This window comes from Chenopodium album, chromosome 1 (assembly GCF_948465745.1).
Source record: "Chenopodium album chromosome 1, dcCheAlbu1.1, whole genome shotgun sequence".
Classification (NCBI taxonomy): domain Eukaryota; kingdom Viridiplantae; phylum Streptophyta; class Magnoliopsida; order Caryophyllales; family Amaranthaceae; genus Chenopodium; species Chenopodium album.
Window position 1 is genome coordinate 5,352,953 of NC_137834.1, and position 13,088 is coordinate 5,366,040.

A 13,088-nucleotide genomic window follows, 5' to 3' on the forward strand; every position below is an offset into this window, starting at 1 on the left:
GGGTTACTAGGTTGGTGGGGTTACTTTGTCATTTGCTGATTTGGCACCCTGCCGCCGCATAAAAAACGAACTGTTAGTATTAATGCAATCAAGTAATATTATCTGTTTGTGTTTATTTGTTGAGAAAATTTATCTTTTATTATCTTTTTCTTTACATAAAATATAAATTCAACATATTTTCCCTTAGAAATAAATTTTACAAAAATAAATTTCGTACAGGCCAGGTGGGAATGGACCAATTATTTTACATTGTAATAAAGTTTTGATAAGCCCATCAGACATAATAAAAACCTAAAAATGTACTGTAAGGTCATACCTAAGTCGTCGTCCCCTTTCTGATAAGTCGTCTCATTTTCTAGGTGGAAGTAATTAATACTATAGTAGTAAAATTCAGAATACGGACATTTTAAATTCTAATAGTCCTTGCTTGTTACTTGTTGGTTGGTCGAAAATGAACTGAATTAAATAGAGATGAGGTGCACCATGATGGTGCTAGTACGAAGCTAAGTGGTATTTACAGCAGTACAAATAGTTGTTGTTAGTTGTAAGTTAAACATGCATGTAATATGTTTTGTTTGTTTGTCCCGCATCAACATAACAAAACACAATTCGCTGATTAAAATTAAACAATGTCATCTCGTTCATTCAACAAGTCTTTAGAAATAGAAGAAACCCGTCTAAGTATGCCACACGACGATGATAATGATCAATCAACACCAAGAACACCACCAGTACAAGCCCAATCTTCACGGTCAGATGATAGCTGTTTGGAGTTGATTGGGGTTTGCTTACTTTTAGTAATTCCTTTGATTGCTGTGGCAATATTAATCATTCTTATTTACATTACCGCCTTACCTGTGCTCATTCTATCCTTTTTGGTTACTCGAGCACTTCAAATCGTTTGGCACGGTGATGATTACAACCGAGCAGTCCAGCTTAAGCTTTTCATCCGCTCAATAATGTTCCTAGTTTCGTCTTTGTTAGCCATTGTTTTAGCCATTTCCTATGGAATTGCGAAACTTATTCCAGGCTTTAAGCGAGCTGTTATCCTGGAGACTCCGCTAGAAGATTGGATCAAGTTGGTCTTTCTCATCTATGGGATCTATATGCTACACTGGGTTCTTTCTGTTTGTGTTTTTAAGTGTGTGCCAAATATCCCATTGGATATTTACCAAAGTGGCTTCAACGCTCCAGAAAATGTCCTTGAAATTATCGACTGTCTCATTCTTTTGCTGGCTGTTTCTCAAGTTGAAAACCGTGTTCCTGTGTTTAAGGCCGATAAGATACATGGATTGTGCACTCGAAAATGGGTTGAGGTAACAATCCTTGTTTTCCTGGCCTATAATGTCATCGTATTGCTCACTCGACTCATCATAGCAAACGGCAAAGTCTTAGTCACCAAGTTCTTGAAACTTTTTGGGATTAATTCCAAGATGCAGCCTGCTCCAGAGACTACTGATGCAAAAAGATCGCAGAATAATATTGAAAAAATTATGCACATCATGCACATAAGATATGTCAAGTATTGTGCTGTTGGCATGAAGCAGAGCATAGACTTTATACTTAGCTCAATCGTATTTCTTCTTACATGGGAGATCTATTTCCGGTCTCACTTAGAAGAAACACCTCAAGCCGAAAGAGTATTACAAGTAGGAACTATGTCGTGTGTCACTCTTCTAGTTTGTGCCATTCTCTGGTTTATAAAAACTAAATTGTTATTGATATGGGAGGTTCGTGCAGTGTACAATAGATTGGAACATAAAATTGTAAAAGGCGCGAAACAATTGTATTTCCTTGGTATCCTGAGCTCTCGCAAGCATGATATCTTCAAGATTCAGAATGTCGAGGCAGATGGACAGGAGGGTGGATATATAAGGGTTTGCTTAAATCTTTTTCCAGCTGTTTGGGATAACCAAAAGCGTTTAGCAGCAAAGTGGAACACAGTCTGTGGCAACTTGGTTATCAAAGAGGATACGAGTGAGCCGTCCTTCTATGGCTTACATCAAATGGCTTACTACTTCTTAAAAGCCAGAGAAACATTGAAAGATGACAAGTACACTCATCGCGTCATTAAAGATTTAAAGGAGTGGATTAACGATTCCAAGAAGAAAAACTCTGACAACAACGAGTAAGAAAATTTTCTTGGGTTTTCAAAATTATCAGAAAGGAAAAATTATCAATAATCCCCTTTTAAGTTCTTTTTTTTTAACAAAAAAACTTTTAACAGTTTTTCTTTGCATACAATTAACCACTTTTTATCAACCTTTTAACATTTTTTCTTTACATACAATTAACCACAATAATGAGGCCGGATTATTTGTTAATCTTTAGCATATGAGAATCTGAAAATTAGCATATTGTTCAGGGTTATATCGGTAACCAAAGAAGAATTAATGAAATTAACAGAAGATCTCTTGCCAAAGAAGCAGCAGCAGCAACAACAACAACAGCAAGAGCAACCACAACAGCAACAACAACCTCAAAAACACTGCCAACAACAGGAACACCACCCCCACCACCACCAACAACAACAACCAGCTAGTAATATGGATGGTAAAACCAAAGAAAAAAAAGAGGGGGACAAAATAGATAATTGGAAGTATTTTCACGAACAGATGCTTGAATATGTCGATCCCCCAGCCGAGGGAACAGAAGAATATAAACTTGAACAAATTGAGAAATGGATGGTACGTGCTACCTCAATCAATTATCTAATTATACAAGTTTCTTTGTTTTTTCTAATTAAACTATATATATGCTTAAATTTTGATATTTATCTTAACTTATTAAAATTTATCTCAATCAATAACTATTTAAACAGGGTCTAATATATTGTTTATTTTTTGTTTGAGTTTGTATCTGTTAATTGAGAAATAAATTAATATTGTTGCATATACAACAACTACCATGGATTTCGAAGAGTTTGAGATTCAGATGATAATAGCGTAATTGTTTATTGACTAGGAAAGTGCACGTAACAATTGTTTGTTCCTAGCGAACACACTATCCAGTGCAAAGGAGCTTGTAGGTTGTCTAAACAACATAATAAGTTTGATTGTAATTGCTGCAACATTCATCTTATGGCTGCTTCTCACTGGTTTTGCAACGACTCGAGTACTTGTTCTCTTCGGATCACCATTGCTTGCTGCATCTTTCATATTCGGAGACACTTGCAAGACCCTGTTTCAAGGCTTCATATTTGTTTATGTCGTGCATCCATTTCATGTTGGCGATTTCTGTATCATTGATCAACTCATGGTCAGTTTGATTTTATTCTTCCATTTCTACTTCTAACGTCGTATCTTAATTAGCTTCTTACAAATTAATCTTAATTATTTTTTTTTTAATAGTTGGAAGTTAGAACAATTGGCATTTGGATAACTACCTTCTCAAAAGTTGACACGCGAGAAGAAGTGATCTATCCAAATTCAACGTTATTCACCAAGACGATCACCAACCACAGGACTAATTTTGACTGGAATGACAATATTAAACTTGAAGTAGGTCCGCTGAACATGGGAGCAAAAGATCTCAAAGATTATATTGAAGAGTAAGATTTCAGCTCGTTTCTTTCCTGCTAGTTTTTTTTATTTTTTATGGAAGATGTTTCTCATACTAAAAAACGAAATTTGTTTCTCATGGGATATTTTTTGAATAAATTAACAACTTTTTTATTATTGTGGGCTCCACAATTGAATAAAGTTATTAATTTATATACAAAAATGTCATTTGTTTGTTTCTCACCATGAGAAACTGCGGCATCCCCATTTTTTAGAGGCTTTAATATGAGACAATTAGGTGATAATAATTAATTAGTTTTTTCACCAGGTCCTTCGAAAAAAGTACATCCTTCATTGTTAGTTTAGTGGTGGTGACAAGAAGTGAAAATGTAACCAAGATAGCCGTGAATTATAAAAGCAAGGACATGAAAAATAGCACCTACTCTCAATGTCTTAAGGAGAAGCAAAAGCAGAAATCCAACTTCCTCCATGATTTACAGGACAAAGTTGAGCTGATTAATTTTGACTGGAATGACCATGTTGAACTTGAAATAGGTTCAGTGAACATCATCAAAAGAAAAAAGCTCAAAGAATCTGTTCAAGAGTAAGATTTTAGCTCCTTTCTTCCCCAGTTGTTTTTTAATTTGAGACAATGCAATTAGGTGAAGGTGATGATAATTAATTTGTCTTTTTTATATTTTAATTTTTCACCAGGTACTTCAAAAAAAATGAAATCTTCACTGATAGTTCAGTGGTGGTGTCAACAAGTGAAAATGTAACCAAGATAGCAGTTACTTATACTTATAAATGCATTATGGACAAGGAAAAAAACACCTACTCTCAATGTCTCAAGGAGAAACAAATGATGAAATCCAAGCTCCTCGACGATTTACAAGAAATTGTTGAGCAAAAAAACAATAACGAACTAGAGACCGTGAATCAGCAGATCTCGGTAAGAGCCTAAAAGAGAGTGATTGGCAAGGTAATTAATCGTGAGAGTAGTCAATCTTCTTCATGTTGAATTTTCATTGAATTGTTGTGTGTTTAAATATTTTGCAAAAAATATTATAGTAATGTGAGATTTTGTTAGATTCATTGCAATCGCAATGTGTAGATTATAAATATGTGTTGTATAATCCTTGTAGCAATGATATATTTGATATCTATCTCTGAGCAAGGATCTATGTATTTGATATATGTTCATGTTTAGTTTATAATGTGTCATATAATCCTTGTAGAATAATAGCAATAATGTCTATCTTTGAGCAAGGATTTATGGTAACCACAAATAAAATCGAAACAAGATGATCCTTTACTCTGTTTTATATGACTGTTTTTTCATGGTCGAACAATTTGGAGGGTAAAATATTGCATAACAGTCTCGTATATCTTTATTTTTAATTATAGGTAACATAGCTTGCATATTAGACTAGTTTCTTCTCATATAAGAATTTTTTTTTTACTTTTGATAAATTAAGAATAAATGAGGTAAATTAAGACAAGTTAAGTTGAACAAAAATAAATCTCAAAAATTTAGGTGCATTTGGTGTACATGAGTTTATTGTATAAAAGGTCACTATCGATATGGTAACTTTTATTATACATCACTATAGTTGTATGATACAATCTCTTTCATTTTTACACATACCGTAACATCTCCATATTTGGAGACCATCATGAATAGAAAATTGAGTGTAATTGTACCGTACAACCAGTTGTATAATTATATTTGTATTTTTTCATACCAAACACCTCCTAAGAAGGAATAATGTGATCCCCTAAGAAGAAAAAAATGTGAACTAAGGTAGTGATAAAGAAATAATGACTTTTTTTTGTGATAAGAAAAGAGAAAGGTAGTAAAATAATTATTACCCACAATGAGGGTAACCAGACCCTATAGTGGACGGTGGACCGGTGGTGGTGGTGGGTAACTATTACCCTCAAATTAGTGTAATAATTCTCCTCCATCTCCCATCTCCCATTTTCCTTTTTTTTTTTTTTTTTTTTGAAGAAAAGGGAAAACTAAATTAAGATAAGTGTTATTGGCTTTCCAAAGGATAGCCCAAAATTACAGACTGATGGTTGCCATCACTACTTAAGTTGATAGAGTCTAGTTGAAGAGATTTTATACAAAATAAAGGAGGAACTAAAATATTACAACGCTGGTTCAAAACATTTAGATTTCCTCGTGCATCTTTAGCTAAAAGGTCAGCCACGCTGTTCTTGCCCCTTTCTCCATAGTAGAGCTTGACTTCATTTAGCTCCCTTAACTGCAGCCTGCAATCATTTTATTTTGGGGTTAATATACAATCTTTGTTGTCATTTAAGTCATGTACAACAAACTTGCAATTAGATTCAATGTGGCAGTTCTGCCATCCCCTTTCTTGTATCCAGGTCAGAGCAAGGGAAATGGCCTGGATTTCTGCTTCTTCAGCTGAAGCAGTATATCCCTTCCATTGAAAAGCTTCTTTCCAGCTTCCCATATGGTCTCTGCACATCCAGCTTCTTTGGAAATAGGAAAGTACGTAGCATCAACATTTATTTTTAGTGAAAGAGGGGGAGGAGGGGCCAGTGTGGAGATTTGGACTTTATTCTAGTATGCTGGTTTGAAGAGTAAAACCATTCACTAGCAGCCCATAGACACTGAGTTTTGGATGTTTTGATAGGGGTGTTTATTTTTGAGAAAAGCCAGCTGTTTCTTCTTTTCCAAATCATCCATAAGGAGAAGCAAAAAATGATGTTCCAAGGTAGGTGATGTTGAGAAGGTTGTTTATTTTTTAGATTTTTGAAGATCCATGTTTGGAAAGATTCTTGATTGAGTTTAGGGAAAGATTGTGGTGTTTCAAGGCCCCCAGAACTCTGCTGCTCTAATGCATTCAAAGAAAATATGATCTGCGATTTCAGGTGAATGGGGGCAGAAAGTACAGTTTTTTGAAACAGCTATTTTCCTGAAGTGCAAATTTGAAGTAGAGGGTAGCCTATCCCAGACCAATTGCCAGAGGAAAACCTTAATCTTGGGGTAGGTGTTTAAATTCCAAATGGAACTCCACTCCTAAGAATCCTGCCCAGTCCCCTTTGAGTGAAGACTCCTCTGTAGAATGACCCATTCCCTTGCCTTGTTGTTGTTAAATCTCCCCTTCTTAGTCTAGCCAGTGTAGTTGGAATCAATTCCTGGCTTAAAGGTAGTATTGACTATCCTAGAGAACAGCTCATCAGTAAGCTGGAAATTTATAGCTTCTTCTAGGTCCAGCTTGGAGTGAATAGGAAGAGAGTTGATGCTCGCAGATTGAGAGGTTAAAGAGAGAGGCCTTATTAAGAGGTTTCTTGGGTCATCTGACTGAAGCCATTTATCCCCCTAGAAACTTATTAAGTCTCCATTCCCAACCCCCCACAATGAGGGTAACCAGACCCTATAGTGGACGGTGGACCGGTGGTGGTGGTGGGTAACTATTACCCTCAAATTAGTGTAATAATTCTCCTCCATCTCCCATTTTCCTTTTTTTTTTGAAGAAAAGGGAAAACTAAATTAAGATAAGTGTTGTTGGCTTTCCAAAGGATAGCCCAAAATTACAGACTGATGGTTGCCATCACTACTTAAGTTGATAGAGTCTAGTTGAAGAGATTTTATACAAAATAAAGGAGGAACTAAAATATTACAACGCTGGTTCAAAACATTTAGATTTCCTCGTGCATCTTTAGCTAAAAGGTCAGCCACGCTGTTCTTGCCCTTTTATCCATAGTAGAGCTTGACTTCATTTAGCTCCCTTAACTGCAGCCTGCAATCATTTTATTTTGGGGTTAATATACAATCTTTGTTGTCATTTAAGTCTTGTAAAACAAACTTGCAATTAGATTCAATGTGGCAGTTCTGCCATCCCCTTTCTTGTATCCAGGTCAGAGCAAGGGAAATGGCCTGGATTTCTGCTTCTTTAGCTGAAGCAGTATATCCCTTCCATTGAAAAGCTTCCTTCCAGCTTCCCATATGGTCTCTGCACATCCAGCTTCTTTGGAAATAGGAGAGTACGCAGCATCAACATTTATTTTTAGTGAAAGAGGGGGAGGAGGGGCCAGTGTGGAGATTTGGGCTTTATTCTAGTATGCTGGTTTGAAGAGTAAAACCATTCACTAGCAGCCCATAGACACTGAGTTTTGGATGATTTGATAGGGGTGTTTATTTTTGAGAAAAGCTAGTTGTTTCTTCTTTTCCAAATCATCCATAAGGAGAAGCAAAAAATGATGTTCCAAGGTAGGTGATGTTGAGAAGGTTGTTTATTTTTTAGATTTTTGAAGATCCATGTTTGGAAAGATTCTTGATTGAGTTTAGGGAAAGATTGTGGTGTTTCAAGGCCCCCATAACTCTGCTGCTCTAATGCATTCAAAGAAAATATGATCTGCAATTTCAGGTGAATGGGGGCAGAAAGTACAGTTTTTTGAAACAGCTATTTTCCTGAAGTGCAAATTTGAAGTAGAGGGTAGCCTATCCCAGACCAATTGCCAGAGGAAAACCTTAATCTTGGGGTAGATGTTTAAATTCCAAATGGAACTCCACTCCTAAGAATCCTGCCCAGTCCCCTTTGAGTGAAGACTCCTCTGTTGAATGACCCATTCCCTTGCCTTGTTGCTGTTAAATCTCCCCTTCTTAGTCTAGCCAGTGTAGTTGGAATCAATTCCTGGCTTAAAGGTAGTACTGACTATCCTAGAGAACAGCTCATCAGTAAGCTGGAAATTTATAGCTTCTTCTAGGTCCAGCTTGGAGTGAATAGGAAGAGAGTTGATGCTTGCAGATTGAGAGGTTAAAGAGAGAGGCCTTATTAAGAGGTTTCTTGGGTCATCTGACTGAAGCCATTTATCCCCCTAGAAACTTATTAAGTCTCCATTCCCAACCCCCCACAATGAGGGTAACCAGACCCTATAGTGGACGGTGGACCGGTGGTGGTGGTGGGTAACTATTACCCTCAAATTAGTGTAATAATTCTCCTCCATCTCCCACTTTCCTTTTTTTTTTGAAGAAAAGGGAAAATTAAATTAAGATAAGTGTTGTTGGCTTTCCAAAGGATAGCCCAAAATTACAGACTGATGGTTGCCATCACTACTTAAGTTGATAGAGTCTAGTTGAAGAGATTTTATACAAAATAAAGGAGGAACTAAAATATTACAACGCTGGTTCAAAACATTTAGATTTCCTCGTGCATCTTTAGCTAAAAGGTCAGCAACGCTGTTCTTGCCCCTTTCTCCATAGTAGAGCTTGACTTCATTTAGCTCCCTTAACTGCAGCCTGCAATCATTTTATTTTGGGGTTAATATACAATCTTTGTTGTCATTTAAGTCTTGTACAACAAACTTGCAATTAGATTCAATGTGGCAGTTCTGCCATCCCCTTTCTTGTATCCAGGTCAGAGCAAGGGAAATGGCCTGGATTTCTGCTTCTTCAGCTGAAGCAGTATATCCCTTCCATTGAAAAGCTTCTTTCCAGCTTCCCATATGGTCTCTGCACATCCAGCTTCTTTGGAAATAGGAGAGTACGCAGCATCAACATTTATTTTTAGTGAAAGAGGGGGAGGAGGGGCCAGTGTTGAGATTTGGGCTTTATTCTAGTATGCTGGTTTGAAGAGTAAAACCATTCACTAGCAGCCCATAGACACTGAGTTTTGGATGTTTTGATAGGGGTGTTTATTTTTGAGAAAAGCCAGTTGTTTCTTCTTTTCCAAATCATCCATAAGGAGAAGCAAAAAATGATGTTCCAAGGTAGGTGATGTTGAGAAGATTGTTTATTTTTTAGATTTTTGAAGATCCATGTTTGGAAAGATTCTTGATTGAGTTTAGGGAAAGATTGTGGTGTTTCAAGGCCCCCATAACTCTGCTGCTCTAATGCATTCAAAGAAAATATGATCTGCGATTTCAAGTGAATGGGGGCAGAAAGTACAGTTTTTTGAAACAACTATTTTCCTGAAGTGCAAATTTGAAGTAGAGGGTAGCCTATCCCAGACCAATTGCCAGAGGAAAACCTTAATCTTGGGGTAGGTGTTTAAATTCCAAATGGAACTCCACTCCTAAGAATCCTGCCCAGTCCCCTTTGAGTGAAGACTCCTCTGTTGAATGACCCATTCCCTTGCCTTGTTGCTGTTAAATCTCCCCTTCTTAGTCTATCCAGTGTAGTTGGAATCAATTCCTGGCTTAAAGGTAGTACTGACTATCCTAGAGAATAGCTCATCAGTAAGCTGGAAATTTATAGCTTCTTCTAGGTCTAGCTTGGAGTGAATAGGAAGAGAGTTGATGCTCGCAGATTGAGAGGTTAAAGAGAGAGGCCTTATTAAGAGGTTTCTTGGGTCATCTGACTGAAGCCATTTATCCCCCTAGAAACTTATTAAGTCTCCATTCTCAACCTCCCATAGCAGGTTGTGTTTAAAGAGCTCCCATCCACTTCCTACAGCATTCCAGATGTGGGAACCTTTATTGAAGGGGGTGGGGGCAGGTTTGTTCCTGATGTAATTATCAAAAAAGATTTTCCCAGCCCAATTGGATTTTGTATCCACCATCCAACACAGCCTAGCTAAGCTCACAAGGTTGATTTCATCATTTGTGAGGAAGCCTAGGCCTCCCTTTTTCTTGTCTTGACATATATTTTGCCATGAAATCCAAGAGATTTTTCTGGCATGTGAAGTACCTCCCCGTAGAAAATTTGAGCAGACTGGATCTAGCTTGTTGAGAATGAATTTTGGGAGGTTTATGCAGGACATAGAGTATCTAGGAATGACTAACATGGTGGACTGTAGTAAAACCAATTTCCCACCTTTAGAAAGGGTCCTAGCTTTCCAGGAAGACAATTTCTTCCCTAGTTTATCAATGATAGAGGAGAGGTGTCTTCTATTTGGTTTCTTCTCTGTGAGAGGGTATCCCAGGTAAATCTCAAATCATTTGATCTTCTCACATTTAAAGTCTATTCAAAATCATCTATCATGTAAATACTGGTGTTTTTAGAGAAATAAATTTGACTCTTATCCTCATTTATTTTCTGGCCTGACATGGAGTAGAAGTTTGTCATGTTTTGGATTGACTTTAAGGTTCTTTTATCAGCAACACCAAACAGCAAAGATCAAGTAGGAGATCTCCGTATTTCCTCCCCTTAATCTAAAAGGTTTCCAATCCTTATCCCTACATTGGTCATGGATTTTCCTGGAGAGGAACTCAAGGCATATGATGAAAATGTAAGGGGATAATGGGTCCCCCTGCCTTATTCCTCTTGAGGGAGTGAATTCCTCAAATAGTTTCCCATTAATGAGAACTTGGGAGGAGACAGAAGAGATACATGACATGATGATGGATATTGTGTTTTGGTTGAAATTGAAGAAGTTAAGGCAATGATGGATGAATGACCATTCTAGCCTATCATAGGCTTTTTCAAGGTCAAGCTTTAGAGCAAAAAGACCTCTGGATCCTTTTTTCTTTGAAATGGAGTGAAGGATCTCAGAGGCTATTATATAGTTCACCTCAGTCCCTCGACCTTTTAGAAAGCTATTCTGGTTTGGTGAGATGATGATAGAGTGGAGGTGAGGTCTTATTCTGTCCACCAGAATCTTTGAAATGTTTTTGTAAGAGGTGTTAACTAGGCTAATAGGCCTAAAACTGGTGACAAGGGAAGGAGAGGTGACTTTGGGGATTAGACATATAACAGTCCTATTTAGCTTGGGTGGGATTTTTTTGCTGGGAAAAAATCTAGTGCACAAGGTTGAAGCAGTCTTAGTGAATGCATTCACAAGCTACTTAGAAGAAAGCTGCATGAAAGTCATCAATGCCAGGTGACTTATTGGGGCCAATAGAAAAGAGAGCTTCTTTGATTTCTAGCATAGATGGGATAGCAGCACAATCAATATCCTCAGAAGAATGGGAAGGGATCAAAGAAGGGGTGATTTCTGAAGTGAATAACTGTTTGAAGTGTTGAAGGATGTGAGAGTGAATCAACTGAGGATCATGAAGCCATTCTCCTACACTGTTCTTAATAGCTAGAATCTTGTTTCTTTTTCCTGTAATGATGGCTAAGGAGTGGAAGAAATAAGTGTTTATGTCTCCTTGCAGAAGCCAATCAGACCTGGCTCTGGTTGCCTAAAAAATCTCTTCCTGGTCAAGAATTGTGTTTAGTTGGGATTGAATCTGTTTTTGTTTTTCTTTTGGTTATTGAATAAATTACCTACCCAAGATTTAAGGTCTTGTGTTAGGCAATCTAATTTATTGAAGAAGTTGGTATAATAAGAGGCTTATTTTTGTTTTACAAAAGGTAAGAACTCTAAGTCAGAGATCCACATAGGTTCAAACCTGAAAGGGGGTGTGCCAGGGAAGGAAATTTTTTTTTCACAATTTAGCAGAAGGGGTTTATGGTCAGAAGACATTCTAGGGAGGTTTGAGACATATTTATGAGGGAATATCTGAATCCAATCAGAAGATGCAAGGAATCTATCAAGCCTTTCTAGAATTTTTTTTTTCTGCTTGTTAAACCAGGTATATTTATGCCCCACAAAACCCAGGTCAATTAGATTACAATGCAATTTGCTATAGTCTCATTAAAGGCCCTCATTTGGTGCAAGGGTTGCTTGTTCCCTCCCCATTTCTCATGGTCAAAACAAATTTCATTGAAGTTTCCACAAACCAGGCAAGGCATATCAATTGTATTACTAAAATTTTCAAGTGTATACCACAATTCTAATCTACCATTATGAGTAGTAGGAGCATAGAATGCAGAAAGATAGAATTTTATGAAGGAGTTTACCTACACTACGGTGTGAATAGCGCGGGGTTCCTTGTTGACAACTGAAATGGTATGGAATCCCGAGTTCCACAAGATAAGGATGCCCCCCAAATAGCCAACTGGGTATACCACCTCATAGGAATTGTACTGCAGAATGGTGACAAGCTACTCACAGCCTATTTTGGAGACCTTAGTTTCAGTGAGGATTATGATGTCCGGATCGTGGTCTTTGATCAATTGACGGATGTTTCGCTTGAAACCATCCCTAGCAATCCCTCTAGCATTCCAGAGCAGCACATTCATTCCCGGACTCATGATCGATAGATTTTGCATTTCCTTCCTCGATGGGTATGCCACATTGTTGTCCAACTCGACGTATTTCCCCTGGAAATTGCTGAACATCGAGACAGTGTTTTTCCTTATTCGGATCCCCGACATCTTGACATTCCCTCCTTTTTTTGGTACCCCAGCCCACTAACAGGTGAAGTTGTTGAGCTTCTTGTACAAGGTGCATGAGCTTCACATTGTTTGTTCCTGATACTGACTGGAGCACCAGCCAATCATCGGTAATCGACAACGCCTTTCTTACGGCCGGAAGAACGGGCACTGGGTCGAGTAAGAATTGTAGCTCCCATGGCACTGTCATGAGAGAACACTCCTTGTTCATTTGGTTGATCCACCACTTTAACAGAGTAACAAGTGGCTTGTTGATGAGGCTCACATCTGTGAGCAAGGGTAGATGTGCCGAAGTCAGATAGAAGGGGTTCTCCGGAGATTCCATCCTTAGGTTGGCTATAAGGGGTGAGACATCCTCCGGGTTGAGGAGAATTCCTCTCACCGTTCGTGGT

General features: G+C 37.7%; 1 protein-coding gene across 1 annotated transcript; it reads left to right on the top strand.

Annotated features, from left to right (window-relative positions):
* Nucleotides 1-542: 542 nt before the first annotated feature.
* LOC145639054 (uncharacterized) lies at nucleotides 543-4,758 on the top strand. Its single transcript, XM_081690209.1, has 6 exons — nucleotides 543-2,128; nucleotides 2,366-2,687; nucleotides 2,965-3,258; nucleotides 3,351-3,550; nucleotides 3,829-4,104; nucleotides 4,215-4,758. Exons 1-6 carry the CDS (start codon nucleotides 630-632, stop codon nucleotides 4,462-4,464), a joined length of 2,841 nt encoding a protein of 946 aa, XP_081546335.1. The 5' UTR covers nucleotides 543-629; the 3' UTR covers nucleotides 4,465-4,758.
* Nucleotides 4,759-13,088: the final 8,330 nt, after the last annotated feature.

Excerpts from the sequence above, each read along its gene's own strand:
- LOC145639054 (XM_081690209.1), top strand. The coding sequence starts at position 630 with ATGTCATCTCGTTCATTCAACAAGTCTTTAGAAATAGAAGAAACCCGT. Across the intron at positions 3,259-3,350 it reads GTATCATTGATCAACTCATG|TTGGAAGTTAGAACAATTGG; the intron begins GTCAGTTTGATT and ends TTTTTTTAATAG. Across the intron at positions 3,551-3,828 it reads CTCAAAGATTATATTGAAGA|GTCCTTCGAAAAAAGTACAT; the intron begins GTAAGATTTCAG and ends TTTTTTCACCAG.